Source organism: Podarcis vaucheri (genome assembly GCF_965113315.1).
Source record: "Podarcis vaucheri genome assembly, chromosome: 8".
In the NCBI taxonomy this organism is placed as follows: Eukaryota; Metazoa; Chordata; class Lepidosauria; order Squamata; family Lacertidae; genus Podarcis; species Podarcis vaucheri.
In genome coordinates, this window is record NC_138766.1 from 80,507,042 (window position 1) to 80,534,576 (window position 27,535).

Sequence of the window (27,535 nt, forward strand, 5' to 3'; positions counted from 1 at the left end):
GGAAGCCATGATGGTTTGAAGTGGTATCATTGTGCTTTAAAAGCATGGAGTGCTTGACATGTGGTAACACAGTGAGCTATAACACAAGGAGGACTTGAACCTAAACGCTCCATCCCTTGGGCTCCCAGAAGTGAGAGTCAACCCAAGAATAGGCCCTCTGGCTCCTGGCCAGATCTAGTCACCTCATGGGATAGGTTCAGAGAGAAAGCTGAGTCTATGCTGGCTACTATCCCTCCAGCTCTGCGGGGAGGCCTAGCTCCTATTTCAAGAACCGCTAAGTGTGGTAAGCAGGGCCAGTCCACAGCATTGTGCTTCTTGAGAGAGAGGAGCAATTGCCGGTTTGCCTCCCCTCCAAGGAAAAGAGCAGATTTTCTGGCAAAGCTGTAATGAAAAATCCAGCGTGCCTGATCTTGGAAATAAAAAATACAACAACAATATATCCAATTACTAACATTATGTTGCTGTTTATTGACACTCTGTATCAGCCGCCCGAGGCTGCCTCTTGACTCTGCCCAATGGTAGGGCCAACATTGCAAAGAATTCTGCTCATTGTCTTCATTAAAAAAACCACACAAACCTACAATTGAAGTAGTAATCTGCCGGAGCTATTTTAAAACTCCTTCTTCATATATCTATATCTATATCTGCGCCATTCATTTCGGCACCCCTCTTTTCAACAAGGTCTCAGTGCAGTAGGGAAAGCAGCAGTTTCCTGAAATCTCCCGAAGTCTCGGATCGGATGGCTTCGGCCAGAGACCTGCTGTACATCTGCTGAAACCTCTCCTTGATTGTCTGAAGGTCAATCTTGAAAGCAAACGAGAAGAGATTAGGAGCCCTGGGGTCAAAAGCTTGACATGCCAGAGCATACTCTTTGGGGCCATAGGTGAGAAATAGCAGGAGAAGATAAGTGAGCTCTCCCAGGACGCACTCAAGTTAGACTTTTCCGGCTGTTGCTTGTGGACCCCAAGCCCTGTCCATATATAGGCAAGGATTGGAACAAACTATAAAAAACCCAACTGCCAATGATGAAGCATGCCTCGCCTGACAAAGGAAATGGGGTCCTTCCATAGAGTAAGGTATTCTGGGAGAGGCGGCTTCAGAGGAAGCCCGCAAAACTGCCGTTTTTCCAAGTTGGTAGACCTTACCTTTGTAAATGACAGAAATTACTGTGCCAAAAGGAACGGGGAAAGAGGAGCAGTGGCCTCTTCAAATCTGATAGGTGGCTTTAATCATATTTCTGTGTGGACTATCAGGAGACCTGCAAGGACACCCACTTCCCAATATATTCAGTGAACATGTGAGAGGGTGAGCGGAATTGTGCCCATTAGTCATGCCCTCTGATAGCAATGTGCTCGCTTACTACATTCTGATTACTGCTCATGCCAGGTGCCCTATGGGCATGAATCTGTACTGTCATAACCTTCTTATTATTCATTTATAAATTAATTTATATACTGCTCATATGCCCAGTTTTTTTTAAAAAAATGTGTTTAGAAAGTTGTAACCATTGTAGAATGTTTTTGCTTTTAAATTCTGGCTATGATTGAAGAAGAAGAAGAGTTTGGATTTGATATCCCGCTTTATCACTACCCGAAGGAGTCTCAAAGCGGCTAACAATCTCCTTTCCCTTCCTCGCCCACAACAAACACTCTGTGAGGTGAGTGGGGCTGAGAGACTTCAGAGAAGTGTGACTAGCCCAAGGTCACCCAGCAGCTGCATGTGGAGGAGCGGAGATGCGAACCCGGTTCCCCAGATTACAAGTCCACCGCTCTTAACCACTACACCACACTGGCTCTCACCACACTGCTGCCTTGGGTACTTTTGGGAGGAAAGGCAGGATATTAAATAAATAAATAAATAAATAAAGGTTTCTAGGCGCTTTAAAATCACCATCAAAATCAATGAAAATACACAGCGAAACAAGCCTGCCTCCTTAGTGTATGTGTTAGGGGCTCCCCAATTCCAGCATCAACATAATGTCAAAACAATGTTTTCATAGGTCTACTTACATAGGAGACTGTTGGCACAATTAAATCAGGAAGTTTAAGTTCAGCGGAATGGTTGCCTAAAGAGGTGTGCCTTTGTGAGCCGGCAGAATGCCGATACTGTTGGGTGGACTTTCATATTTCACTTGCGTCCATGAGTGAGAAAGCCCACCTTCAAGTGACCACAAGCCGAAAATCATTAGGCCACTGGTGCTAGCAGAGCTACTGCATATTATTAGGGTGACAAGCATGCTGCACAAGTGATGTCCGTGCTCCCCTCTTTCTATCACTTTTAAAGGCGGTACTTACTGCAACGATAACACATTCACACAAGAATTTAAGAATCCCCAAACTTCTTACCTCAGCCCTCGTCACCAGGATGCGAATCAAGGTCTCCTCGTCGGTTCCCGCGCCCTTCATGGACTCATACAGGCGAGTGGCGAAATAGGCTTGGCAGTCCCTGGCACATCTTACTAAAGGAAAACATCCCACGAAGACCCACAATGGTGCCATCGAGAATGAAAATATGCAGCCAATGAATCAGATGCAGAGGGGAAAATGATGGCCTGAGTTTCCAGGGGCTACTGTTGGTGCAGCTGGCAGGTGAGTGTCGGCCTGAGTTTTGGGCCCTGGGTCACCTGGAATAGGTGCAGATCCTCCTTGACCCTCCTATCCCGTGAAACACCCATTCTGGGGGAGTTACAGTGGCATACATTCCACTGGTTGAGCCCCAGCTCAGTCAAGTTGAGCTACAAGGGGACACAGGAAGCTGCCTTATACTGAATCAGACCATTGACCCACTCTAGATCAATATTGTCTACACAGACAGGCAGCAGCTGTCTGGGGTTTTAGACTGGGCTCAGCATGCAGAGCAAATGCTTAGCTTAACTGCTGAGCCAGCACCCTTCCCCAAGATCTGCTGGGCTCAGGTGAGACATGCCAACCCGCCTATTCCAAACGCCGCTCATCCCGGGAGATCTGAAGTTTGAATTGTGCTATTAAGGCAAATTATAATTTTAGAAGGGGCTGTGTCAGAAGGGCTTCGGATTCCAGAATATGATCCCCTCTCCACTCATGATTTCATCCAGTGTAGCAAAGAGAGTCACTTCAAAAGATGATGATTTAAAAATATATATATAGTAAAAAGCCTTTGTTTTTACCAAGAGTTAGATAGGCCTTCTCAAGGTCTCCAGAAGCTTCGCTCTTAATGGCATCTTCAATATCTTTGCCAGTCAGCTATGGTGCAATAAACAAAGAAATCTCATAACTGCTCTTTGTAGCGCAGAGTTTAGTACAGAGATAAAGGTAAAGGGACCCCTGACCATTAGGTCTAGTCGTGACTGACTCTGGGGTTGCGCGCTCATCTCGCTCTATAGACCGAAGGAGCTGGCGTTTGTCCGCAGACAGCTTCCGGGTCATGTAGCCAGCATGACTAAGCCGCTTCCGGCGAACCAGGGCAGCGCACGGAAACGCCGTTTACCTTCCCGTCAGAGCAGTACCTATTTATCTATTTGCACTTTGACGTGCTTTTGAACTGCTAGGTTGGCAGGAGCAGGGACCGAGCAATGGGAGCTCACCCCATTGCAGGGATTCGAACCACCGACCTTCCAATCAACAAGCCCTAGGTTCTGTGGTTTAACCCACAGCGCCACCAGATACCATGCGGCATTGCCTCTGCTTTTTTTGGGGGGGGGCGAGTAGGGGTTTCTGCTCTTTCCCCTTTAGCCTGGTACAAAAAAATGTATGCTATCAGTGGGAAGGTGGGGAAAGGAAGAACTTGTCTGCCTAGTGTATGTGTAGGGACTCTGGAATTCAAGCACACACCTCAGTCCTGTATACCTGAAGGAGCGTCTCCACCCCCATCGTTCAGCCCAGACACTGAGATCCAGCGCCGAGGGCCTTCTGGCGGTTCCCTCATTGTGAGAAGTGAGGTTACAGGGAACCAGACAGAGGGCCTTCTCAGTAGTGGCGCCCGCCCTGTGGAACCTTCAGATGTGAAGGAAATAAGCAGCTACCTTTTCTTTTATCTTTTCTTTTATCTTTCCCATAGTTGCTTATGTTCTGTGTCATGTACTTGGATATTTTTTGTAGTTTTTGTAGTCCCCCCCATTACTATTATGGAATTTTCCTTTGTAATTTTGGTTGTTTATATTTATATGTACAGTGGTGCCTTGCAAGACGAAAAGAATCCGTTCTGTGATTCTCTTTGTCTAGCGGTTTTTTCGTTTTGCGAAGCAAGCCCATTGACGGATTAGCGGATTAGCGCTATTAGTGGCTTTTAGCGGCTTTTAGCGGCTTATCTGCTGATCGGATCAGCTGATAAGCGGCTTAGCGGCTTAGAAAAAGGGGGGAAGGAAAAAAACCCAGCAGGAACTCGCAAGACATTGTCGTCTTGCGAAGCAAGCCCATAGGAAATTCGTTTTGCGAAGCACCTCCAAAACGGAAAACTCTTTCGTCTAGCAAGTTTTCCGTCTTGTGAGGCATTCGTCTTGCGGGACACCACTGTACCTGTTTAAAGCAAAATAAAAGTTTTGTGTGTGTATACATATATATATATGCAGGTTTTGGTGTCTTCGGGTGTCTTCCCGTGTAAGAGTCGGGGTGTCTGTGCGACGTTTCGACGAGGTCTCACTCGTCATCTTCAGGCTGGTGCTTTCGGCTTCTTGTTACTGGAACAGAGCAGAATCTGGTGTTTGAGTTCCTATAAATACTGTTGAGGGGTGTGGTGTATAGCCTCCAACGTTCTGGGCAGAGAGGAAGTTCCTAGATTAGTGTGCCTTTTCTTCTTTTGTTCCTTAATTACTTGAGGGATATCTTGGGTGATTTCATGAGTGATATTCTGAATATCACTGGGTGGGTCATTAAGTGTAGATTAGTTGCTAAAGCTTTCGTGTCTTGACCTCTTGAGCTTGTGAAGAGTTTTTCTGAGAAGATGGCTGTGCTGCATTTAGTTGTGCTCTGGCTTGGCTTCGTGTATAGGGGCGAGCTGTGGTTTTGTGCCTTGTGCCAGCCAGATCTGTGTAGGGATTGCAGGGGGGTGCAGCATCCGGAGGTGCCACTATAGTTTGGCTACTGGATGGAGTCTGTAATATGTCTGTGGAGAGGGTCTGGGTTTGGGTCTGGTGTGGTTGATTGGTGACGGCGTTCTGTGTGCCTCTGGTTCTGGTGTCGGTTTTTGTGGGGAGGGCTAATTTCCAGATGTCTGGTAGGCGGGACGTGTCGTCACGCTTGTTCATGTTGTGAGGGTGTTTCTCTATCTCGATGGCTTCCATGATTATTCTCTTGTGGTGATGTTCCATGTTAAAGAGCAATTTGGAATCTGCAAAATTAATTTCGTGTCCTGTTTCTTTCATGTGTTGGAAAAGAGAGGAAGTTTTTTCTTCTTTTTTGACGGCATTCTTGTGTTCTGCGATACGTGCATTTATTCGTCTGTTTGTTTGTCCAATGTACGTGGCTGGGCAGACTTTGCAGGGTATTTCATAGACCCCTTGGTTTTCCAGCTGGATTTTGTCTTTTGGGTTTCTGAGGATATTGGCTATTTTTTGGTTGGTGCAGAAGGCTGTTTTGATATTGTGTTTATGGAGGATTTTGCTGATTTTGTCTGTAGTGCCCTTGATATAAGGAAGGAGGGCCATGCCATTGTTTTCTTCTGTGTCTTGGTTTTTGGGGGGTGTTTCTTTTTGGATTAGCTTCGTAACCCTGTTTTTCTGGTATCCATTGGCGATTAACACATTTGAGAGATTCTGTAACTCAGTTGTCAAGTGGTCTTTGTCAGCCAGGCGTTTGGTTCTGGAGATGAGAGTCTTGGCTACGGAATTTATTTGTGCAGGGTGGTGGTGTGATTGTGCATGTAAGTAGCGGTTGGTGTGTGTTTTTTTCCGGTAGATAGTGTGTCCTAGGGAGCCATCAGGTTTTTTGTAGATTAGGACGTCAAGAAAGGGGAGTTGGTTGTTGTCTTCTATTTCCATAGTGAATTGTATTTTGGGGTGTAGGCTGTTGAGATGTGTGAGGAAGCTATCTAGTTTTTCTTTCCCGTGTGGCCAAATTACAAAGGTGTCGTCAACATATCTGAGCCAAAGTTTGGGTTTGTGTTCTGACTTGTCTAAAGCATTGGTTTCAAAGTGTTCCATGTACAAATTTGCGATGACCGGTGAGAGGGGTGATCCCATAGGTGCTCCTTCTATCTGTTTGTATCTTTGTCCATTGTGGATGAAGTACGTGTTGGTTAGGCAGTGGTTGGTCAGGTCCAGGATGTATTTGGGGGGGTTGTATTTGTTTTGAATGGCTGTCAAGGCTTCATTAATGGGCACTTGAGTGAAGAGAGATACAACATCGAAGCTCACAAGTAGGTCATCGGGATGTAGGTATTGTTTCTTTATTGTTTCTATGAACTGGAAGGAGTTAGTAACGTGTGAAGCGATGGATTCTGCATAGGGCTGAAGTTGCTTAGCGAGAAATTTAGCGAGATTTTGTAGAGGTGAGCCTATGGAGCTGACTATTGGTCTGAGTGGTGTTCCTTCTTTGTGTATCTTGGGGAGACCGTAGAGTTTGGGGCATCTGGATGATTTTTCTCTGGGGATGATTCTTAGCTGGATTTCTTCACTGATAGGAGAGGCTTTTATTTTGGATTTGGTGGTTTTTTCCAGATAGGTGGTGGGATCTGTTTTTATAGGTTGGTAGGTAGGGTCTTGGAGTAGATTTGATAGTTTTGCTTGGTAGTCCGATGTGTTCATCACAACAGTGGCGTTGCCTTTGTCTGCTGGGAGAATGATTATGTTGTTGTCTTTCCTCAGGTTGGTGAGTGCTTTCTGTTCTTCTTTGTGTAAAGAAACAGGAAAGAAAGAAACAGGACACGAAATTAATTTTGCAGATTCCAAATTGCTCTTTAACATGGAACATCACCACAAGAGAATAATCATGGAAGCCATCGAGATAGAGAAACACCCTCACAACATGAACAAGCGTGACGACACGTCCCGCCTACCAGACATCTGGAAATTAGCCCTCCCCACAAAAACCGACACCAGAACCAGAGGCACACAGAACGCCGTCACCAATCAACCACACCAGACCCAAACCCAGACCCTCTCCACAGACATATTACAGACTCCATCCAGTAGCCAAACTATAGTGGCACCTCCGGATGCTGCACCCCCCTGCAATCCCTACACAGATCTGGCTGGCACAAGGCACAAAACCACAGCTCGCCCCTATACACGAAGCCAAGCCAGAGCACAACTAAATGCAGCACAGCCATCTTCTCAGAAAAACTCTTCACAAGCTCAAGAGGTCAAGACACGAAAGCTTTAGCAACTAATCTACACTTAATGACCCACCCAGTGATATTCAGAATATCACTCATGAAATCACCCAAGATATCCCTCAAGTAATTAAGGAACAAAAGAAGAAAAGGCACACTAATCTAGGAACTTCCTCTCTGCCCAGAACGTTGGAGGCTATACACCACACCCCTCAACAGTATTTATAGGAACTCAAACACCAGATTCTGCTCTGTTCCAGTAACAAGAAGCCGAAAGCACCAGCCTGAAGATGACGAGTGAGACCTCGTCGAAACGTCGCACAGACACCCCGACTCTTACACGGGAAGACACCCGAAGACACCAAAACCTGCATTCCTGTACCCGTGAAAATCTACGAAAGCATATATATATATATATATATATATATATATATATATATATATATGCAGGTTTTGGTGTCTTCGGGTGTCTTCCCGTGTAAGAGTCGGGGTGTCTGGGCGACGTTTCGACGAGGTCTCACTCGTCATCTTCAGGCTGGTGCTTTCGGCTTCTTGTTACTGGAACAGAGCAGAATCTGGTGTTTGAGTTCCTATAAATACAGTTGAGGGGTGTGGTGTATAGCCTCCAACGTTCTGGGCAGAGAGGAAGTTCCTAGATTAGTGTGCCTTTTCTTCTTTTGTTCCTTAATTACTTGAGGGATATCTTGGGTGATTTCATGAGTGATATTCTGAATACCACTGGGTGGGTCATTAAGTGTAGATTAGTTGCTAAAGCTTTCGTGTCTTGACCTCTTGAGCTTGTGAAGAGTTTTTCTGAGAAGATGGCTGTGCTGCATTTAGTTGTGCTCTGGCTTGGCTTCGTGTATAGGGGCGAGCTGTAATTTTGTGCCTTGTGCCAGCCAGATCTGTGTAGGGATTGCAGGGGGGTGCAGCATCGGGAGGTGCCACTATAGTTTGGCTACTGGATGGAGTCTGTAATATGTCTGTGGAGAGGGTCTGGGTTTGGGTCTGGTGTGGTTGATTGGTGACGGCGTTCTGTGTGCCTCTGGTTCTGGTGTCGGTTTTTGTGGGGAGGGCTAATTTCCAGATGTCAGGCAGGCGGGACGTGTCGTCACGCTTGTTCATGTTGTGAGGGTGTTTCTCTATCTCGATGGCTTCCATGATTATTCTCTTGTGGTGATGTTCCATGTTAAAGAGCAATTTGGAATCTGCAAAATTAATTTCGTGTCCTGTTTCTTTCATGTGTTGGAAAAGAGAGGAAGTTTTTTCTTCTTTTTTGACGGCATTCTTGTGTTCTGCGATACGTGCATTTATTCGTCTGTTTGTTTGTCCAATGTACGTGGCTGGGCAGACTTTGCAGGGTATTTCATAGACCCCTTGGTTTTCCAGCTGGATTTTGTCTTTTGGGTTTCTGAGGATATTGGCTATTTTTTGGTTGGTGCAGAAGGCTGTTTTGATATTGTGTTTATGGAGGATTTTGCTAATTTTGTCTGTAGTGCCCTTGATATAAGGAAGGAGGGCCATGCCATTGTTTTCTTCTGTGTCTTGGTTTTTGGGGGGTGTTTCTTTTTGGATTAGCTTCGTAACCTTGTTTTTCTGGTATCCATTGGCGATTAACACATTTGAGAGATTCTGTAACTCAGTTGTCAAGTGGTCTTTGTCAGCCAGGCGTTTGGTTCTGGAGATGAGAGTCTTGGCTACGGAGTTTATTTGTGCAGGGTGGTGGTGTGATTGTGCATGTAAGTAGCGGTTGGTGTGTGTTTTTTTCCGGTAGATAGTGTGTCCTAGGGAGCCATCAGGTTTTTTGTAGATTAGGACGTCAAGAAAGGGGAGTTGGTTGTTGTCTTCTATTTCCATAGTGAATTGTATTTTGGGGTGTAGGCTGTTGAGATGTGTGAGGAAGCTGTCTAGTTTTTCTTTCCCGTGTGGCCAAATTACAAAGGTGTCGTCAACATATCTGAGCCAAAGTTTGGGTTTGTGTTCTGACTTGTCTAAAGCATTGGTTTCAAAGTGTTCCATGTACAAATTTGCGAACACCAGATTCTGCTCTGTTCCAGTAACAAGAAGCCGAAAGCACCAGCCTGAAGATGACGAGTGAGACCTCGTCGAAACGTCGCCCAGACACCCCGACTCTTACACGGGAAGACACCCGAAGACACCAAAACCTGCATTCCTGTACCCGTGAAAATCTACGAAAGCATATATATATATATATATATATGTGAAATAAGCAGCTATCTTATCTTTAAAAGACATCTGAAGGCAGCCCTGTTTAGAGAAGTTTTTAATATTTATTGCTGTATTGTTTTTAACGCTCGATTGGAAACCGCCCAGAGTGGCTGGGGAAACTCAGCCAGATAGGCAGGGTATAAATAATAAATTATTATAAAATTATTATTATAAAATCGTAGAATCACAGAGTTGGAAGGGATCCTGAGTCATCTAGACTGACCCCTTGCAAAAAGCAGGAATCACAGCTAATCTCTGCTTTAAAACTTCCAATGGAGTCCACCACCTCCTGAGGCTGTCCATTCCACTGTTGAACACTTCTTACCATCAGAAAGTTCTTCCTCATGTTTAGTCAGAATCTCTTCCCTTTGCTACTGGCCTAAACCCTGTCACCGATTCTGAAGCTCTGCTTAAATATAACCGAAATTCCACCTTAACTATTAAAAACAAAAACCTGGCAGCCGGCTCCGAATCCTAGCTTTTGCACAAAAGATATTTTGTGTAAAAGCCAGACCACCTTCGGCCAGTCAGTTGGTAACTTTAGCGAGTAGTCAGGGGTAAAGAGCTTGTGAGCTCGTGGCAAGCCTTATTTTTAGAGTCTAATGTATTTGCTTAAGCAAAACGAGGTGTTTAAATAACTTTAAATTTAATCTAAATAGGCTTAGGGTTTAGTTAAAACAACACTTTTTGAAATTACGTTTTATCCCACCCTTCCTCGAAGGAGGTGGGTAACTGAACTAACTGCCATGGAAATGACCCATATTATTCTCCTGTTTCCCTGCCTCCCTTTCTCTCCTCTTCCTCCCTTGCTTGTCCTGGGTTAAATAAAGGATTGATTCACCGCTGGATGGGTGGGACCTTATTGTCCACTAATGTTGTTGGTAGTATATTAGCAGTGTGATAGGAATTTGATGGTCTTAGATATATGGTAATGTTCATAAATATACCAACCAAGTACGTACATAGATCAGCACAGGAAGACCAACCTGGAACCATTTTGATTCCTAAACTGAGCAAATGTTTTCTCTGCAAGGCCAAAGTGGGAAAACCTCTGTTATGTACTGAGTTGAATAGGATCCAAACTGCAGCAGTCTGATTGGTCCTAGAACAATAGGATTCAGAATGCAGCAGTGGCGTAGCGTGGGGGGTGCCAGGGGTGCCGGCCGCACCGGGCGCAACATTTAGGGGGGCGCGTTTGGCCGGCCCTCCTCGAGGAAGCAGGAACCCCACTGTCCTCGGACCTCCTCCGAAGGCTGGCGGTGGGGCAGAGAGACCTTCTCCCCGCGCCAGCCTTCGGATGGCTGTCCTGAAGACTTGTGGTGGGAGCAGTGGCGTAGCGTGGGGGGTGCAGGGGGGCCTGCCGCACCTGGCTCAACATCTGGGGGCGCGCGGAAGAGACTCGAGTGCTAAAATCCACGGGTTAGGGGGCGCAAATTACTTGCCTTGCCCCGGGTGCTGAGAACCCACGCTACGCCACTGGAATGCAGCAGTCTGATTGGTCCTAGAACAATGCAGCAGTATGATTGGTTGGCAGGACCCACCCAATCCGGCTCCAGATAGAAGTGAATCCACAACCTGATTGGCTTACAGTAGAATTCCGGAATTAGCCAATCATGTGCAGCCCATTGTGTAAATAATGTATATAAAGTAGATACTTTGAGGGGACATTCATTCATTCCTCCTCACCACTATGAGCTGAATAAAGAGCATGAAATCACTTTGCGACTCTGAGTATATTTCAACCTCCCTTTGTCTCTTTCCTCACAAATCCTGTCTTAAGGGCACATTTAATAATAATAATAATAATAATAATAAATTTTATTTATATCCCGCCCTCCCCAGCCGAAGCCGGGCTCAGGGCGGCTAACAACAATAAAACAGTACAAAAGTACAACATAAACAATATTCTAAAATCATTCATTATAAAAATTAATTAATTCAAGCCACTAGCAACCATTGGGCCAGAGCTCTGCGAAGATTGCCGAGGGAGGGAGTCAGGCTGTGCCCTGGCCAAAGGCCTGGTGGAACAGCTCTGTCTTGCAGGCCTGCGGAAGGATGTCAAGTCCCGCAGGGCCCTGGTCTCTTGTGACAGAGTGTTCCACCAGATCGGAGCCACAGCCGAAAAAGCCCTGGCTCTAGTTGAGGCCAGCCTAACTTCTCTGTGGCCTGGGACCTTCAAGATGTTTTTATTTGAAGACCGTAGGTTTCTCTGTGGGGCATACCAGGAGAGGCGGTCCCGTAGGTACGAGGGTCCTAGGCCATATAGGGCTTTAAAGGTTAAAACCAGCACCTTAAACCTGATCCTGTACTCCACCGGGAGCCAGTGCAGCTGGTATAGCACCGGGTGAATGTGATCTCGCAGCGAAGACCTCGTAAGGAGTCTCGCTGCAGCATTCTGCACCCGCTGGAGTTTCTGGGTCAGTCTCAAGGGCAGCCCCACGTAGAGCGAGTTACAATAATCCAGTCTGGAGGTGACCGTCGCGTGGATCACAGTGGCTAGGTCAGGGCGAGAGAGGTAAGGAGCCAACTGCTTAGCTTGGCGGAGATGGAAAAATGCCGCCTTTGTTATAGCTGCAATCTGCGCCTCCATGGAAAGGGAGGTGTCGAAGATTACACCCAAACTCTTAATGAACGGTGCTGGCACTAATTGCGCCCCCGCAAGAGATGGGAGTTGCCCCCCCAATCCCATATCGCCCCGTCCCAGCCACAGGACCTCTGTCTTCGAAGGATTTAGCTTCAACCGGCTCCCACGTAACCATCCAGCCACAGCTTCCAAACATCTGGTCAGTGTGTCTGGGGCCGAGTCAGGATGGCCATCCATCAACAGATAGAGTTGGGTGTCATCGGCATACTGATGACAACCCAGCCCAAAACTCCGAACAAGCTGGGCGAGGGGGCGCATAAAGATGTTGAAAAGCATCGGGGAGAGTATCGCGCCCTGAGGTACTCCACACACCAAGGAGTGACGCGATGACAATTCCCCCCCAAGCGCCACCCTCTGTCCCCGACCAGAGAGAAACGAGCGCAGCCATTGAAGGACTGTGCCCTGGATCCCCACGTCGGTAAGGCGGTGGTCCAAAAGTTCGTGATCGACCATGTCGAAAGCTGCTGATAGATCTAGAAGAATCAGCAGCCCCGACCCGCCTCGATCCAGCTGTCTACGAAGGTCATCTGTTAGGGCGACCAGAGCCGTCTCGGTCCCATGACCAGCGCGGAAGCCGGACTGGAATGGATCCAGAGCCAATGTTTCATCCAGAAACCCACCAAGCTGTTCAGCAACCGCTCTCTCAATCACCTTACCCAGGAACGGAAGATTCGAAACCGGGCGGTAATTGGATAGATCTAAAGGATCTAATGATGTTTTCTTTAAGAGCGGACGCACCACTGCCTCCTTCAGTTCCCCTGGGAATGTCCCCGTGCCAAGGGACAAATTGATGATATCCCCCAGGAGGGCCCGCACCTCGTCTGGACACGCTCTAATCAGCCAAGACGGGCACGGGTCGAGAGGACAGGTGGTGGGCTTTCCAGCTCGGAGGAGTCTGTCCACATCGGCTGGGGATATCTGGTCGAAGTGGTCCAATACTGGACCTGAGGACAGTTGAGGGGCCTCCAGTTCCTTTATTGTATCCAAATTGGCAGGGAGGTCATGGCGGAGCGACAAGACCTTCTCCGCAAAAAAGCTCGCAAATGCCTCACAGCCGTGTGTCAATTTGTTATTTAAATTTGGCTGTCCCTCAAGGGACGTTAAAGACCTGATTATGCTAAATAATTGCGCTGGGCGAGAGCTAGCGGATGCAATGGAGGCCGAGAAGTATGACTTCTTAGCAGCCTTCACCGCCATCTCGTAGGTTTTCATAAAAGCCCTATAAGATGTTCTTGAGGCTCCGTCACGGGCACCCCGCCATACTCGCTCTAGCCATCTGAGGTCCCGCTTCATTTTCCGAAGCTCCTCGGTAAACCAGGGAGCCCGGTTTCTGCGGGGTCGCAGAGGGCGCTTAGGTGCGATCTCATCGATGGCTGCCAGGAGCTGGGCATTCCAGCCCTCAACAAGCTCAGTCAATGAGTCGCCAGGGGGATTTAAGATATGAATAGGGTGTGAGCCTGTGACATGGCCCAGGAACTAAGTATTTATCATTACAAAAGACTAGCCAGGCTACCCAGGCAATCCAATCAAGTAACCTGCCAGACAGGAGATAAACAAGGACAGGAGAAAAACAACATTCAAATTTCTGTTTTAGACCGCCTTTTTGTGATGTAGGTATGATGTATCTGAGGGGTGGTCTTAGGTTACGCCCCTTCTGTGATGTATGTATGATGTTTCTGGGGGGTGGTCTTGATCTACAGGGTGGGAATATCAAAAGTCTTTATAAAGCCTTGTGTGCCATTTTTCAGGGTTCTTCCTCCTTTCCTGCGGGTGAGGGGAGCACCCTGTTGCAACAGATCAATAAAGATCAAGCTTACTAGCTGCTTTGCTTCTCAATATTCTCTGGTTGGCCTCTGTTATCTTCTCCTACCAACAGGGAACCTATGTAAGGACTCTATATGGGCTCTTGGATACCCCATAAGGGAAAAGGGCAATTTTTGTTTACAACAGTAGCATTCAGCAAAGTGGAAATGGCCCTTCTTCGCACAGTGAAGGATTTAACTGTGGAATTTGCCACTACAGAGAAAGCAGCCTTGTATTGAGTCAGACCATTGCTCCATCTAGCTTGGTCTCGTAGACACTGACTGACAGGGGCTCTCCAGGATTCCAGACAGGTCCAAAAAATATCTACATGGTGCCTAGGGAAAAACTTGCACCTTAATATCAGCAAGACAAAGGAGATGGTGTTGGACTTTCAGAGGAAGAGAGGAGAACTAGCTCTGCTGTACATCGGGGAGGGCTGTGTGGAGAGAGTCTCTTCCTTTAAATTCCTAGGAGTTTATCTCAGTGAAGACCTTACTTGGAAAATAAATACAACCCAGGTGGTTAAGAAAGCCCAACAGAGACTCCATCTCCTCAGGGTATTGCGAAAGAACGATGTCAATCAACATTTGATGACCTCCTTCTACCGGTCAGCAATAGAAAGCGTCCTTTAATACTGCATTACGGTGTGGTACACTGGTTTGACATCAACTGATAGGAAGTGCCTACGGAGGGTGGTGAATACAGCACAAGATATTATGGGCTGTTCCGTGAATCCGCTGGATGAAATAGCGGAAGAACGTTGCCTCAGGAGAGTGAGGAAAATTCTCAGGGATGATTCACACCCTGGCCGGCACTTTCTTGATCTCCTACCCTCGGGCAGAAGATATAGAAGCATGATTAGTCAGACCAACAGGGTAAAGAACAGCTTCTATCCGTGGGCTGTTAGGCTGCTGAATGACAAGATAACAACAGGACAACTGACTTTTGGGTTTGGTGTGTGTGTGTGTCAGTAAACGAGGGGAATTAAGACTAAGAGAGCTGCGGGGTGCTCGTGTAATCTCACTGTATACTAGTTGTACAAGTGACAATACAGTGGTACCTCGGGTTACATATGCTTCAGTTTACATTCGCTTCAGGTTACAGACTCTGCTAACCCAGAAATAGTACCTCGGGTTAAGAACTTTGCTTCAGGATGAGAACAGAAATCGTGCTCTGGTGGTGCAGCAGCAGGAGGCCCCATTAGCTAAAGTGGTGCTTCAGGTTAAGAACAGTTTCAGGTTAAGAACGGACCTCTGGAACGAATTAAGTACTTAACCCGAGGAACCACTGTAAAGTATTTCAATTCAATTTCAATATTTCAGTTTTCCCAGCCCTACCTGGAGATGCTAGGGACTGAACCAGGGACCTTTCTTGCTGCAAAGCATTTGCTCTGCCACTGAGCTACCTATGGCACTTTTCAACAAGAGGTAGTGATGTCCACCAACTTCTTGGGCAGCTGTAAAAGGTGTCATGGCAGATGCTGCAACCCAAGGCTGCTAGTCATAATATGCCTCTGAAGACCAGTTGCTAGGAATCACAACTGGGGAGAGTGTTGCTGTACTGAGGTCCCGCTTGTGGGTTTACGGCAGATATCTAGTTGGCCACCATGAGAACAAGACACTGGACTCTTCTTCTCTTCACATTGGTGGTGCTGTGTCTTCATCATGGAATTTGTGGCCCTCAAGACATTGTTGGATTCTAGCTTCCACGAGCCTCCATTGGTGTCCCAAACTTGGGTTTCCAGAGGTTGTTGGACTACAACTCTCATCACCCCTAGCTAGCAGACCAGTGGTCAGGGATGGAGGGAGTTGGAGTCCAACAACCGCTGGAGACCTAAGTTTGGGGAAACCCTGGCTTACATGGTCCATGCTCAAGGGTGATGAGAGTTCAGACCCAGGTTCTCCTTGGTCATGGCCACCAGCCAACACAATAGTTTAACAGGCATACAGAAAAGCAGCTCAGTGTGCTGGTACTTCATTGCAGGGATAGCAATTGCACTTTATAAAGCTAGACGCTCGACCAATATTTTACCCACTGGCAGCACTAGCATGGAGCTTCAGGTGAAGTATCAGTTGCCACCACAGAACAAGGGTACTCACATGTTTGTAGGCTTCAAAAGTAGCCCTCAGCTGCATGTAGTTTCTCTTTGCCAAGACATCATTGAAAGCCAGCTCGTCAGTTCCCCAGCGGCCTTCTCCTGCCTCAGAGTTGGAAGACCACTATAACTATAGGTTTTGTGACCTATTCACTGACAAGAGGCTAAGAATTTAAACTACAGGAATGTAAATATGGGTCAAGCTTGGTTTGTGTTTTTTGTGTAGAGAGATCAAGCAATGTTGAATCTGTCAATTTCGCTTCCCCCAAGTTTTCCAATAAGAAGTTGGGTTCTCCACATTTTCATACGAGTTCGCAAATTTTTTTTTTAGGTTCATGAGAAAATTCCTCAGACTATTTTTCCAAATACACAAGTTTGCCTGATATACAGATTTTTGCAAAGCTGTTTTATCTAAGATAATGCATTTTTGGCATATGTTTTTTCAACCAGTGTGCATTTTTAAAGCAGAGTCTACCCTCGTATATGTGTTTTTGGTACACATTACTCAGCTGGAGAACTGCGCTGCAAAATTTGGAGGGGCGTGAATTTCAAAGGATGGCTGTATTTCAGTCCGCATATTGTTTCAGGATGTGTGAATCATGTAGGTTCACAGTTAAACCCGAATTGAATCAATTTCTGCCCCATGTCTGGTAGAGAGAGAATGGCCACAGGCCCTCTTTCAACAGGAGAAGAGCTAGCCCTCTGCAGGCTTCCTCAACCTTGGCCCTCCAGATATTTTTGGCCTACAACTCCCATGATCCCTAGCTAGCAGGACCAGTGGTCAGGGGTGATGGGAATTGTAGTCTCAAAACATCTGGAGGGACGAGGATGAGGAAGCCTGGTTTAAAGGATCAAAGTCCAGTTTAAAGATAAAGAACCATGAGAAGGAAAGATAGGAGCTTCAAAGTTGCTCATCGGCCATTAGTACCTGGGCAGCAGACTGTGTAGGCATGTAGATCACCTCTTCACAGGGTTCCCCACTATGATGAGATAGATGTATTGTATTCCTCTGCTTAAATTTTAATTATTTCTAAATTTGCACCTGTACCAGTTAGCACAGCGGTTCTCAACCTGTGGGTCCCCAGATGTTGTTGGACTACAACTCCCATCATCCCTGAACTCTGGCCTTGCTAGTTAGGGATGATGGGAGTTGTAGAGAAAGGCTGAATTAGCACATATCAGGTGTTTGTTTGTCTGTTTTGCAGATCTTTGCTGATTCTTGGCCTCTTCTTTGGGTGATGCATATTTATTTTTTAGACAGTGGCCACCCCAAGGGAGGGAACTCCTTCCCTGTAAGGACAGTTTAGCAATGGGATAAATGCTCAAGGAAGCTTTTAGCTGATGGTGGATATTAAGAGTTTGCTTAATTGGAACTGGTGGGCGGTTGGCTGTACCAAAGCACCTGGAATGCAAATCACACCCAACCGCAAGTCAGAAGGAGAAACACTCTTGAGACCCTCCAAGTGTCCCTACTTTTCAGGGACAGTCCCAGATTTTCAGAAGCCGTCCCGGTTTCTGATTTGATCCCAGAATGTTCTGCTTTTCCTTAGGACCTCCCTATTTTCATCGGAGAAATGTCGGAGGGCATGAATAGGATGTCCCTATTTTCATCGAAGAAATGTTGGAGGGTATGTACTCTCCATTGCTTGTTCTATAGAGAGTGCACCTGGACAGTTGGGGAAACACCAGTTTGGGGATCCAGCTGGGAATATAGCTTGGAATTTCAATGTGTTGAGTCTGATAACAGGGTACCATGCTGTCTGCCTGTGTGGTTGCTTCAGAACCCTAATAATAATAAAAGCTGCTCCACCTGTTTATGTTATATCATCATTGTGCTTACTTCATAGAGATCCTTGGCATCTTTCTGGGCCAGGTTTTCGTTAGTCTCCATCCCTTGATCTCTGCTAGCCTGGGGGTGGAAATGGCACCCAGTTAAGAAAAAGCACAAACAAAGAACAGGTTGTTTTCCTTCTAGTATGGAAGGTTCCCCCTGCCCTGGGCTACTGGAAATGGTTTTTTTAGCATTCCTCAGCTCTACCCTCTGATTTCAAAACCCTTCTTCTTAATTTCAGGTCTGCAGCTACTACTTGCTGGTGAGGAAATTAACTCCATAACTTATTTGTTTGCTCCAGAATTGAGTCCTGTCATTGAAACCAAAGCAGGTGAACTCTTCCCAGAGTGGCTTAACAATTCCTCTTTCCTGGGGAACTCTAGGAATTTTAACTCTATCAAGGGAACAGGGTCTCTTAACAAGTCTCAGCACCCTTAATGAACTACAGTTCCCAGGATTCCTTGCGGGAAGCTATGACTGTTTAAAGTGATGTGTTACTCCTTTGAATGTATAGTCCGGATGCGTTGGGAATACACAACCAAGCAGAACAATTTCCACACAATTTAGTGTTGCAGGCAGTGGTGTGCATTGTCAAGATTCTCCAGAACGGAGGTGGACAAACAGGGATGGCTCTGGAAAAATGGCTGGTGTAGATTATGCACCCTTTATTCTGAAAACTTTAAAAACCATCTGACAAAGAGACGCGTCAGTTTTTGTGCTGCCCTCTAGTGAGTGTTGACAAGCAAAACTGGAAACAAGACACACAAATCTCATTCTTTCCCTGTTGTTTCCTCACTTTTGTTTTGCCCCGTAAGATACCGTATTTTTTGTTCTATAGGACGCACATTTCCCCCTCCAAAAATTAAGGGGAAATGTGTGTGCGTCCTATAGAGCGAATGCAGGCTGCGCCGCTAAGCCCAAAGCCAGAACAGGAAGACGGAGCACTGCGGAGGGCTCCGTCTCGCTGCTGTAGCTTGGGGACGGTGCCTTCACCCCGCTGTCCTGCAGAAGCTAGCAAGGCTGTTCCCAAGCCAGAACAGCGAGACGGAGGGCTCCATCTCGCTGCTCTAGCTTGGGGACGGCTGCGCGCAAACCTCTGTAGGGCAGCGGGGCGCTGCGCTCCAAAGGCTTCAGGGATCTTTGAGGCTGGCGGTGGAGGAAAGCAGCGCTTACCCCCACCGCCAGCCCCACAAGCTCTGGTGAATGTACCTTGAACGCACCTTGTTTTAGAGGGGGAGAACAAGAAATCCCCCCCTGTTCTCCCCCTCCTATGGTCCGGTGCGTCCTATGGAGCGAAAAATACGGTAAGCCTTCTGCACCCCTTGAGCTTTCCCCACTCAGCAGTAGCTTTAAGGAACAAAGGAGATAAGAAAATCCATGTGCATTAAGTAGAATGAGATGGTAGCTGGGCACAGCAATGTGAACCCTCAATCTGCCGTGCAGTGCAGTTTGGGGGTGACCCTACTCCAAAAGAGCACCCCAATGGCAGACAGGTGTCTCCAGGACTCAGGTTCTCCCCCTCTGTGATAAAGAAGCAGTCTGACCCCTCCTCACCTTCAACACAGAGAGGAGTATCTTCCTCACTGACCCACTGGTATCACTTTTGACGTCAGATTCCAGATCTCTGTCAAAGACTTTGAAGAAAAGGAAGAGAGTGACTGCTCGGGCCTTTTCATGCAAGCAGGAGTTCTTGAAATAAGACATGACTTACTCCTTTGGTAGGCAGCTTTTATGGCTAAAATTTGCTGGGAGAGAGAGAAAAGAAAAACAGGTGGTTTTACGGGAGGAGCTGTTTTTTCTATGTTGTTATCTGGTTAAAAGACATTTAAAAGTGATGCAGAAGGCCGGATGGTCCTACCTGGTTGACCCGTGTGCACAGGATCTCAATCAGGACCGACTCATCTGTCCCCACACCTTTCATTGCCTTCCGAAGCTGCCTGGCCTCGTAGTCACACGGCTGGTCCAGTAGGGCCAGGGCAGTCTTTTCGAAATCCCCACTCAGCTCTCCTTTCAGCACTTCTCCCAGATCCTAAAAAAAACAAACACATAAGGGGAAAAAATAATCACAAGCCATCCTTTAAGTCACATCGAAGAACACCTTGAGCAGGTCAAGAGGACAGGAGGCGAATCGGTGGGACTTGCTAAAATGTATAAGTCTGAATCAAATAAGTGCTGGAGATGTAATGAGGTAGAGGGTACGTTTTATCATACGTGGTGGACTTGTAAAAGGGTAAAAGAGTATTGGGAAACAATATATAATGAATTGGAAAAAATGTTTAAAAGTTCCTTTCCCAAAAAAGTCAGTCCTTTTTGTTGGGGATAATTAAGAGGGAAATTCCCAGGTGTAAAAAAATATTGTTTATGTAATGCTACTATTGCAGCCCATGTTTTGCTAGCCCCAAAATGGAAAATGAGCGAGGTCCCAACCAAAGAAGAATGGCAACTTAAACTGAGGGAATACACACACCTTGCAGAATTAAAATACAGAACAAGAGAACAAGAAGAATATATGTATAAAGAAGCCTGGGAAATGTTTACTGATTATATGGGTGAAAATTGTGTACATTTGAAAACGCTGGTACCATTAAGATAAATTCAGCAGTGTAAATAAGTTTTGATGGGTGTATTAATGGACTACTGAATGGTTTAGTTCATGTAAAATATGCAGGGATGTATGGTATGCAAAATAAACCGTGGAAAGAGAAGGGAAGTCATTCATTTAAAGTTGTCTAAATGGATATTTTGAAATGTAAATTAGAAAAATTTAATAAAAACTATATATAAAAAAGGAAGAGGACTGGTGGGAACAGTGGGTGGGTGCTGTGATGCACGGCTGACAGCAGGGGTGGAGAACCTTTTGCACTCTCGAGGGCCACATTCTCTTCATTTCAAGGGCCATACATGCACAACAATACCTTGCCATATATGGCTTGGTACTTCTGTTTCATTTGCTGTCTCTGGTCTGATGAACGGTTGGACAAGATCTCAATAATGACTTTTTCATCCGTCCCTGGAAAATATGAACGCAAAGGAGGACGTCAGCATGAAACCAATCTTTCTTGTAAAGTGGAGAGGGGATGGACAGTTATCCCTTTCTTCCCAATCTGAGAGTTTAGGGCTAGCACTGAATAGATGTTGCATACATAGCCATAAATCATATATAAGGTAAAGGACCCCTGGATGGTTACGTCCAGTCAAAGGCAACTATGGGGTTGCGGCGCTCATCTCACTTTCAGGCCAAGGGAGCCGGCATTTGTCCACAGACAGCTTTCCAGGTCATGTGGCTAGTATGACTAAACCGCTTCTGGTGCAACGGGACACCGTGACGGAAACCAGAGCACACAGAAACGCCATTTACCTTCCAGCCGCAGCTGTACATATTTATCTACTTGCACTTGTGTGCTTTCGAACTGCTAGGTTGGCAGGAACTGGGACAGAACAACGGCTATTCACCCCATCACGCGGATTCGAACTGCTGAACTTACGATTGGCAACCCCAAGAGGCTCAGTGGTTTAGACCACAGTGCCACCTGTGTCCCCCAAAGCAGATATGGGGACTTTGTGGACCTCTAGATGTTGTTGAATTCCAACTGCCACCAACCCACGCCAGCATGGCCAACGGTCAGGCATGATGGGAATTATGATCCAATAACATCTTGGGTTGCTTCCAACTATGTGCTACTTAGAGGGGGGCCACTGAAATTAATGGCCCTAAGTAAGTCGAGTTGATTAATTTCAACGGGTCTACTCTTAGGAGATCTAACACGGGCAACAACCGTGTGGAGGGCCACACGTTTGTCACCTTTACCATAAATAGTTGTGATGAATTCAGTTGATGTCTCTTCATCTACACCACAGATTACTCAAACCATCTTGGAATGCAAAGTTTTCCTGTGAATGACATGCCTGCTTCTCTTATTGATCAAATCTCACCAATATTTGCAAGTGAACCTGTGTAACTGCTGTGTATTTGTACATGAACACCAGCTTAACAGAGTTCCAGATTGATGTTAATAGTTTCATTGGGAAGTGCCAACTAGGTAGACTTCCACTAAAATGTGAGCTGAACTGATTTCTCCCCCTTCCCCTAATGGCAAAAGGCATTTTTTATATAGAAAAGGTACATAGAATGTTGACTACCAATCTGGTGTCCTCCACAACCTCACAATGGTCGTATTCATGCCATGCATTTAAAATGCTGTGACACCACTTTAAACAGTCATGGCTTCACTCAAAGTATTATGGGAACTGTAGCTTGTTAAGGGTGCTGAGAGTTGTTAAGATAAAAAAGGTAATGGACCCCTGGACGATTAAGTCCAGCCAAAGGTGACTATGGGGTTGTGGCACTCATGTCACTTTTCAGGTTGAGGGAGCCAGCCTTTGTCTGCAGACAGCTTTCTGGGTCATGTGGCCAGCGTGACTAAACCACTTCTGGAGCAACGGAACACCGTGAAGGAAACCAGAGCACATGGAAACACCATTTACCTTCCTGCTGCAGTGGTACCTATTTATCTAATTGCACTGGCATGCTTTCAAACTGCAAGGTTGGCAGGAGCTGGGACAGAGCAACGGGAGCTCATCCTGTTGAGTGATTTTGAACCACCAACCTTCTGATTGGCAAGCCCAAGTGGCTCAGTGATTTAGACCACAGCACCACCCGCATCCACTGTCTCCCCCCATCTAAACAAGAGTGCCTTGTTTTGTGGCAGGGTTTGGTCCTCTGCATGGGATTCTTGCCATGCAAGGTAAGTAGCAGAATTCTTACCCATCCCTTTGCAAGCTTTATGGACCTTCTTGGCATCTCGCTCGGCATCAAAATCGTGGTGGCGCCGAATAGTTGGCTAAGAAACAGAGGACATCATTAATTGATGGGGGTGACCATATTGCTTCCCCACTACAGTTGCCTTTCTCTCTCTATTTATATACCATTAAAAATATGAAGGTGCCTTTATAACAAGAATATTTATACAGAAAAAATTACAAAGACCACCAACTATTACGGAAAGCTGTTAATTCAGGGGTCAGCAACCTTTTTCAGCCATGGGCTGTCCCTTACAGCATGTGGTGGGCCAGACTATATATATATATATTGGGGGTGTGTGTGAACGAATTCTTATGCCCCACAAATAACCCAGAGGTGCATTTTAAAGAAAAGCACACATTCTACTCATGTAAAAACACACTGATTCCTGGGCTGTCCACAGGCTGGACTGAGAAGGCGATTGGGCTGCATCTGGCCCATGGCCCTTGGGTTGCCTACCTCTGTGTTAATTGCCTATAGAAGCTTGGCAGCATAGAAAAACTTTCAGCAAGCATTTGAGGGTTAAACCAGATGGCACCTGCAATTGCGCTTTGCCCTGTCTTTACAGCTGCAAGGGACACATTCTGAGACTGACCAGCCACACCTGACACCCAGACGCTCGCCTGTAGGGTTGTCTGTAGGTTAGCATCATCCCAGACCCTAAGATTTCATTTTGTGTGAATTTCTCCTAATACTGTATACACATTTTTTGCATGCGATTTTTCTTCATGTGCACATTTTTGCAAATCTATTTTCTCTAATATGATCTTTTATTTTTACTAATATATGCAGGGCTTTTCTTTTCAGCCAGAGCTCAGCTCTGGAACCTCTCAGGTAGGCGCCATTGCCATTCTAAGAGAACAAAGGAGAAGTTCATTGTGAGCTCCAACACCACTTTTACTAGAAAAATAGCATTCAATATACAGTGGTGCCTCGCAAGACGAAAAGAATCCGTTCTGTGATTCTCTTCGTCTAGCGTTTTTTTTGTCTTGCGAAGCAAGCCCATTGACGGATTAGCGGATTAGCGCTATTAGCGCTATTAGCGGCTTTTAGCGGCTTATCAGCTTATCGGATCAGCTGATAAGCAGCTTAGCGGCTTAGAAAAGGGGGGAAGGGAAAAAACCCCGCAGGAACTCACAAGACATTTTCGTCTTGCGAAGCAAGCCCATAGGAAATTCGTTTTGCAAAGCACCTCCAAAACGGAAAACTCTTTCGTCTAGCGAGTTTTCCGTCTTGCGAGGCATTTGTCTTGCGGGGCACCACTGTATTTATGAAATTTTGTGAGCACTACTTGGCTGCAAAATCATATGGCAAAACTGGGGAGAATCTTGAAGGATAGCTGTGCTGTGGTTCTTATGTGGTTTTGGAAAATGTGGAATTAGGTAGGCTCCCCTTTAAATATGAACTGAATTTCTCCTCTGATCTGTACTCTGGAGTCTTTGTAACAGATCACACATCCCAAGCATCCATATGCACACATCATAATGAAAGGCACTGGGTTAGATAAATTATATTGACTGAAACCACGTCAATAAGTCAACCAGGAAATCCTGAAGACATGAACAGCAAATGTCTCATTTACGGTTCAACAAATACAGTTTGATGGCAGAAGGTTAGCTTAGGCAAATCAAGGCTGACAAGATTAATTGTCCATTGACTTGGGTTTAATTATTAATTGTATTAGGAGCTTCTAGACTTCAGGGAGGGGTTTTTTTTTTTGGCTATGCTGATGGGAGTTGCAGTTCAAACATCTGAAGATGGCTAGCTTGTTGAAGGCTGTCCTGGAGAGCAGAATTAACATGGGGTCTCCTGCGAAATCTCTATGTGGGACAAGAAGCTACAGTTAGAACTGGATATGGAACAACTGATTGGTTCCAAATTGGGAAAGGAGTACGGCAAGGCTGTATATTGTCTCCCTGCTTATTTAACTTATATGCAGAATTCATCATGCGAAAGGCTGGGCTGGATGAATCCCAAGCCGGAATTAAGATTGCCGGAAGAAATATCAACAACCTCAGATATGCAGATGACACAACCTTGATGGCAGAAAGTGAAGAGGAATTAAAGAACCTTTTAATGAGGGTGAAAGAGGAGAGCGCAAAATATGGTCTGAAGCTCAACATCAAAAAAACGAAGATCATGGCCACTGGGCCCATCACCTCCTGGCAAATAGATGGGGAAGAAATGGAGGCAGTGAGAGATTTTACTTTCTGGGGCTCCATGATCAGTGCAGATGGTGACAGCAGTCACGAAATTAAAAGACGCCTGCTCCTTGGGAGAAGGGCGATGGCAAACCTAGACAACATCTTAAAAAGCAGAGACATCACCTTGCCAACAAAGGTCCGTATAGTAAAAGCCATGGTTTTCCCAGTAGTGATGTATGGAAGTGAGAGCTGGACCATAAAGAAGGCTGATCGCCGAAGAATTGATGCTTTTGAATTATGGTGCTGGAGGAGACTCTTGAGAGTCCCATGGACTGCAAGAAGATCAAACCTCTCCATTCTGAAGGAAATCAGCCCTGAGTGCTCACTGGAAGGACAGATCGTGAAGCTGAGGCTCCAATACTTTGGCCACCTCATGAGAAGAGAAGACTCCCTGGAAAAGACCCTGATGTTGGGAAAGATGGAGGGCACAAGGAGAAGGGGACGACAGAGAATGAGATGGTTGGATGGTGTTCTTGAAGCTACTAGCATGAGTTTGATCAAACTGCGGGAGGCAGTGGAGGACAGAAGTGCCTGGCGTGCTCTGGTCCATGGGGTCACGAAGAGTCGGACACGACTAAACGACTAAACAACAACAACAACAACAACAACAACATGGGCCCTATGGGACATGGGTGGAGCTGTGGGTTAAACCACAGAGCCTAGGGCTTGCCAACCAGAAGGTCAGTGGTTCAAATCCCGGGACGGGGTGAGCTCCCGTGGCTCGGTCCCTGCTCCTGCCAACCTAGCAGTTCGAGAGCACGTCAAATGTGTGTATTGGAGGCCAAACTGTGTCCATTAATCCCACCCTTGATGCAACTGTGCCCACCAACGGAGGTTCTGCTTTCAGGCTTTCCATTGGCCACTGTGAGAACAGTTTGGTGTTCTAGACAAAGCTTTTGCTCTGAATCCTCAAGGCTTTTCTTCAGCTTTCAGCTAATCCCCATGGGTCAACTATTCCTCCAGAAATGGTCCAGATAATCTGTGTGCCCATACTGACCCCACCCTTAGTAAACCATTTACCAAACTCTGATAGACTTGACTTCTGTATAGTATTAACGTTCAGAATTCATAAAAGTCTAGATTGTTTACAATGTAATGTTAAGAAGCAACCCTCTGCATTAATATAATTTTCTGATTCCTCTTTTTTTATTCCCTCGTGCGGTAACTCCAAGGAGCCAAGAGAGCTTCAAAAGAAGAACCAAAATTGCCTTTCGGGAAGCATGAGAAGGTGGCATAAGCAAACCGGTTTAAGTTAAGCCGGTGTAAAGTTACACCAGATCCAAACCCAGTTCAGCAACAGGTTTGCTGCTGCTTTGGCTAAGCGTGGCAGAGAGAAAACAAGACTTTAAAATACAGTGGCACCTCAGGTTACAAACACCTTGGGTTACAAACACTTCGGGTTACAGACTCTGCTAACCTGGAAGTAGTAGCTCGAGTTAAGAACTTTGCCCCAGGATGAGAACAGAAATTGCGTGGCGGCAGTGGGAGGCCCCAATAGCTAAAGTGGTACCTCAGGTTAAGAACGGTTTCAGGTTAAGATGTTGGATTTTTTGGAGCTGGCTGACCTGACTGGAAGAATCCGTGACCAGAAAGAAGAGATACAAGAGGATTGGAAGAAATTTAAAGAATATTTAGCTAAATATTGTAATATAAGATAAATAGAAAATTATTGGAAGTAATAAATAGGCTTTGGGGTAGAATATGTGGTAGTAAATATTAAGGATTAGAATATTAATAAAACAGAAGAGGATAGTAAATGAAAGGAGTTGATTTAATCAGAAATATGATTTTGGAGAACTGTTACACAGGTGATACAATGAAATTCAGTTAAGGGGGATTTGAGGAAGTCAGTTATCAATGTAACAAGAATTAGATACTGTATTTTTTGCACCATAACACTCACTTTTTTCCTCCTAAAAGGTAAGGGGAAATGTCTGTGCGTGTTATGGAGGGAATGCCTACGGGTGGCATGCCTACGGATTTTCCTCCTATAAAAACTATGTGCGTGTTATGGTCGGGTGTGTGTTATAGAGCGAAAAATACGGTATTTGAAAAAACAAATTTCCTTTGTGTTTAGTTTATTGTATTGTAATGGGTTTTCTTTTTGTCATAAATGTGGAAAATCAATAAAGAAAATAAAGAAAAAAGAAAGGTTTCAGGTTCAGAACGCATTAAGTTCATAACCAGAGGTACCACTGTAGTCTTCAGTGCCAGATGGGCAGGTCAAGTGACCAAGCAAAACAGGCTTAGAACCTAGGCTAAGTCCCGCCACCCCTGAACATTCCCCTTGGGAGGCTTATACTGGCCTGCCTAAGCCAGTTTGGGATGCTGGGAAATCCCTGGCTGAATCCAGTGCTTTCCCCCCTTAGCCAGAACTCACAGGAACTCAGTTCTGTCACCTCTCACGTGGGCGCCATTGCCATTATAAAAGAGCGGGAGGCGTTCAGGCCAGTTCTGACACCCCTTTTTCTAGAAAAATAGCACAGGCTGATTAAAACGGGCCCCTTTCCCGTATGTCTGTAGGCTGCAGACATGAAAAAAATCGATCTTTGGACCCCCATAGTGAACAAGGCTAAATGGGCAAAAGGGAAGGAGGAAGATTACTTACATGAAAGTTGCCCATCTCTCCTTCGAACTCAGGGACGTTGTTGTCTAATAAGGCTGGTGTCACTTAATATCCAGG

General features: G+C 45.9%; 1 protein-coding gene across 4 annotated transcripts; it reads right to left on the bottom strand.

Annotated features, from left to right (window-relative positions):
• Window positions 1-439: 439 nt before the first annotated feature.
• On the bottom strand, window positions 440-27,535 carry ANXA13 (annexin A13). Of its 4 annotated transcripts, none has more exons than XR_014222854.1 (11): window positions 27,461-27,535; window positions 22,613-22,688; window positions 20,763-20,857; window positions 19,706-19,876; window positions 19,559-19,592; window positions 19,402-19,481; window positions 17,857-17,925; window positions 16,021-16,122; window positions 3,146-3,221; window positions 2,346-2,454; window positions 440-804 (listed from the first exon to the last, which is right to left on the bottom strand). XR_014222854.1 is itself a non-coding variant. In XM_082235884.1 (11 exons), exons 1-11 carry the CDS (start codon window positions 27,473-27,475, stop codon window positions 685-687), a joined length of 951 nt encoding a protein of 316 aa, XP_082092010.1. In that variant the 5' UTR covers window positions 27,476-27,535; the 3' UTR covers window positions 440-684. The 4 variants fall into 4 exon arrangements, 3 of the variants coding, with proteins under 3 accessions (XP_082092010.1, XP_082092011.1, XP_082092012.1); XM_082235884.1 differs by having other exon boundaries at window positions 2,346-2,458; XM_082235885.1 differs by lacking the exon at window positions 16,021-16,122 and having other exon boundaries at window positions 2,346-2,458.

Coding starts and splice junctions, on each gene's coding strand:
- ANXA13 (XM_082235884.1), bottom strand. Junction 19,877..20,762: donor ACCAAGCCATATATGGCAAG/GTATTGTTGTGC, acceptor TGTTTTTTTTAG/GATCTGGGAGAAGTGCTGAA. Junction 17,926..19,401: donor TACTCCTCTCTGTGTTGAAG/GTGAGGAGGGGT, acceptor TTCCACCCCCAG/GCTAGCAGAGATCAAGGGAT.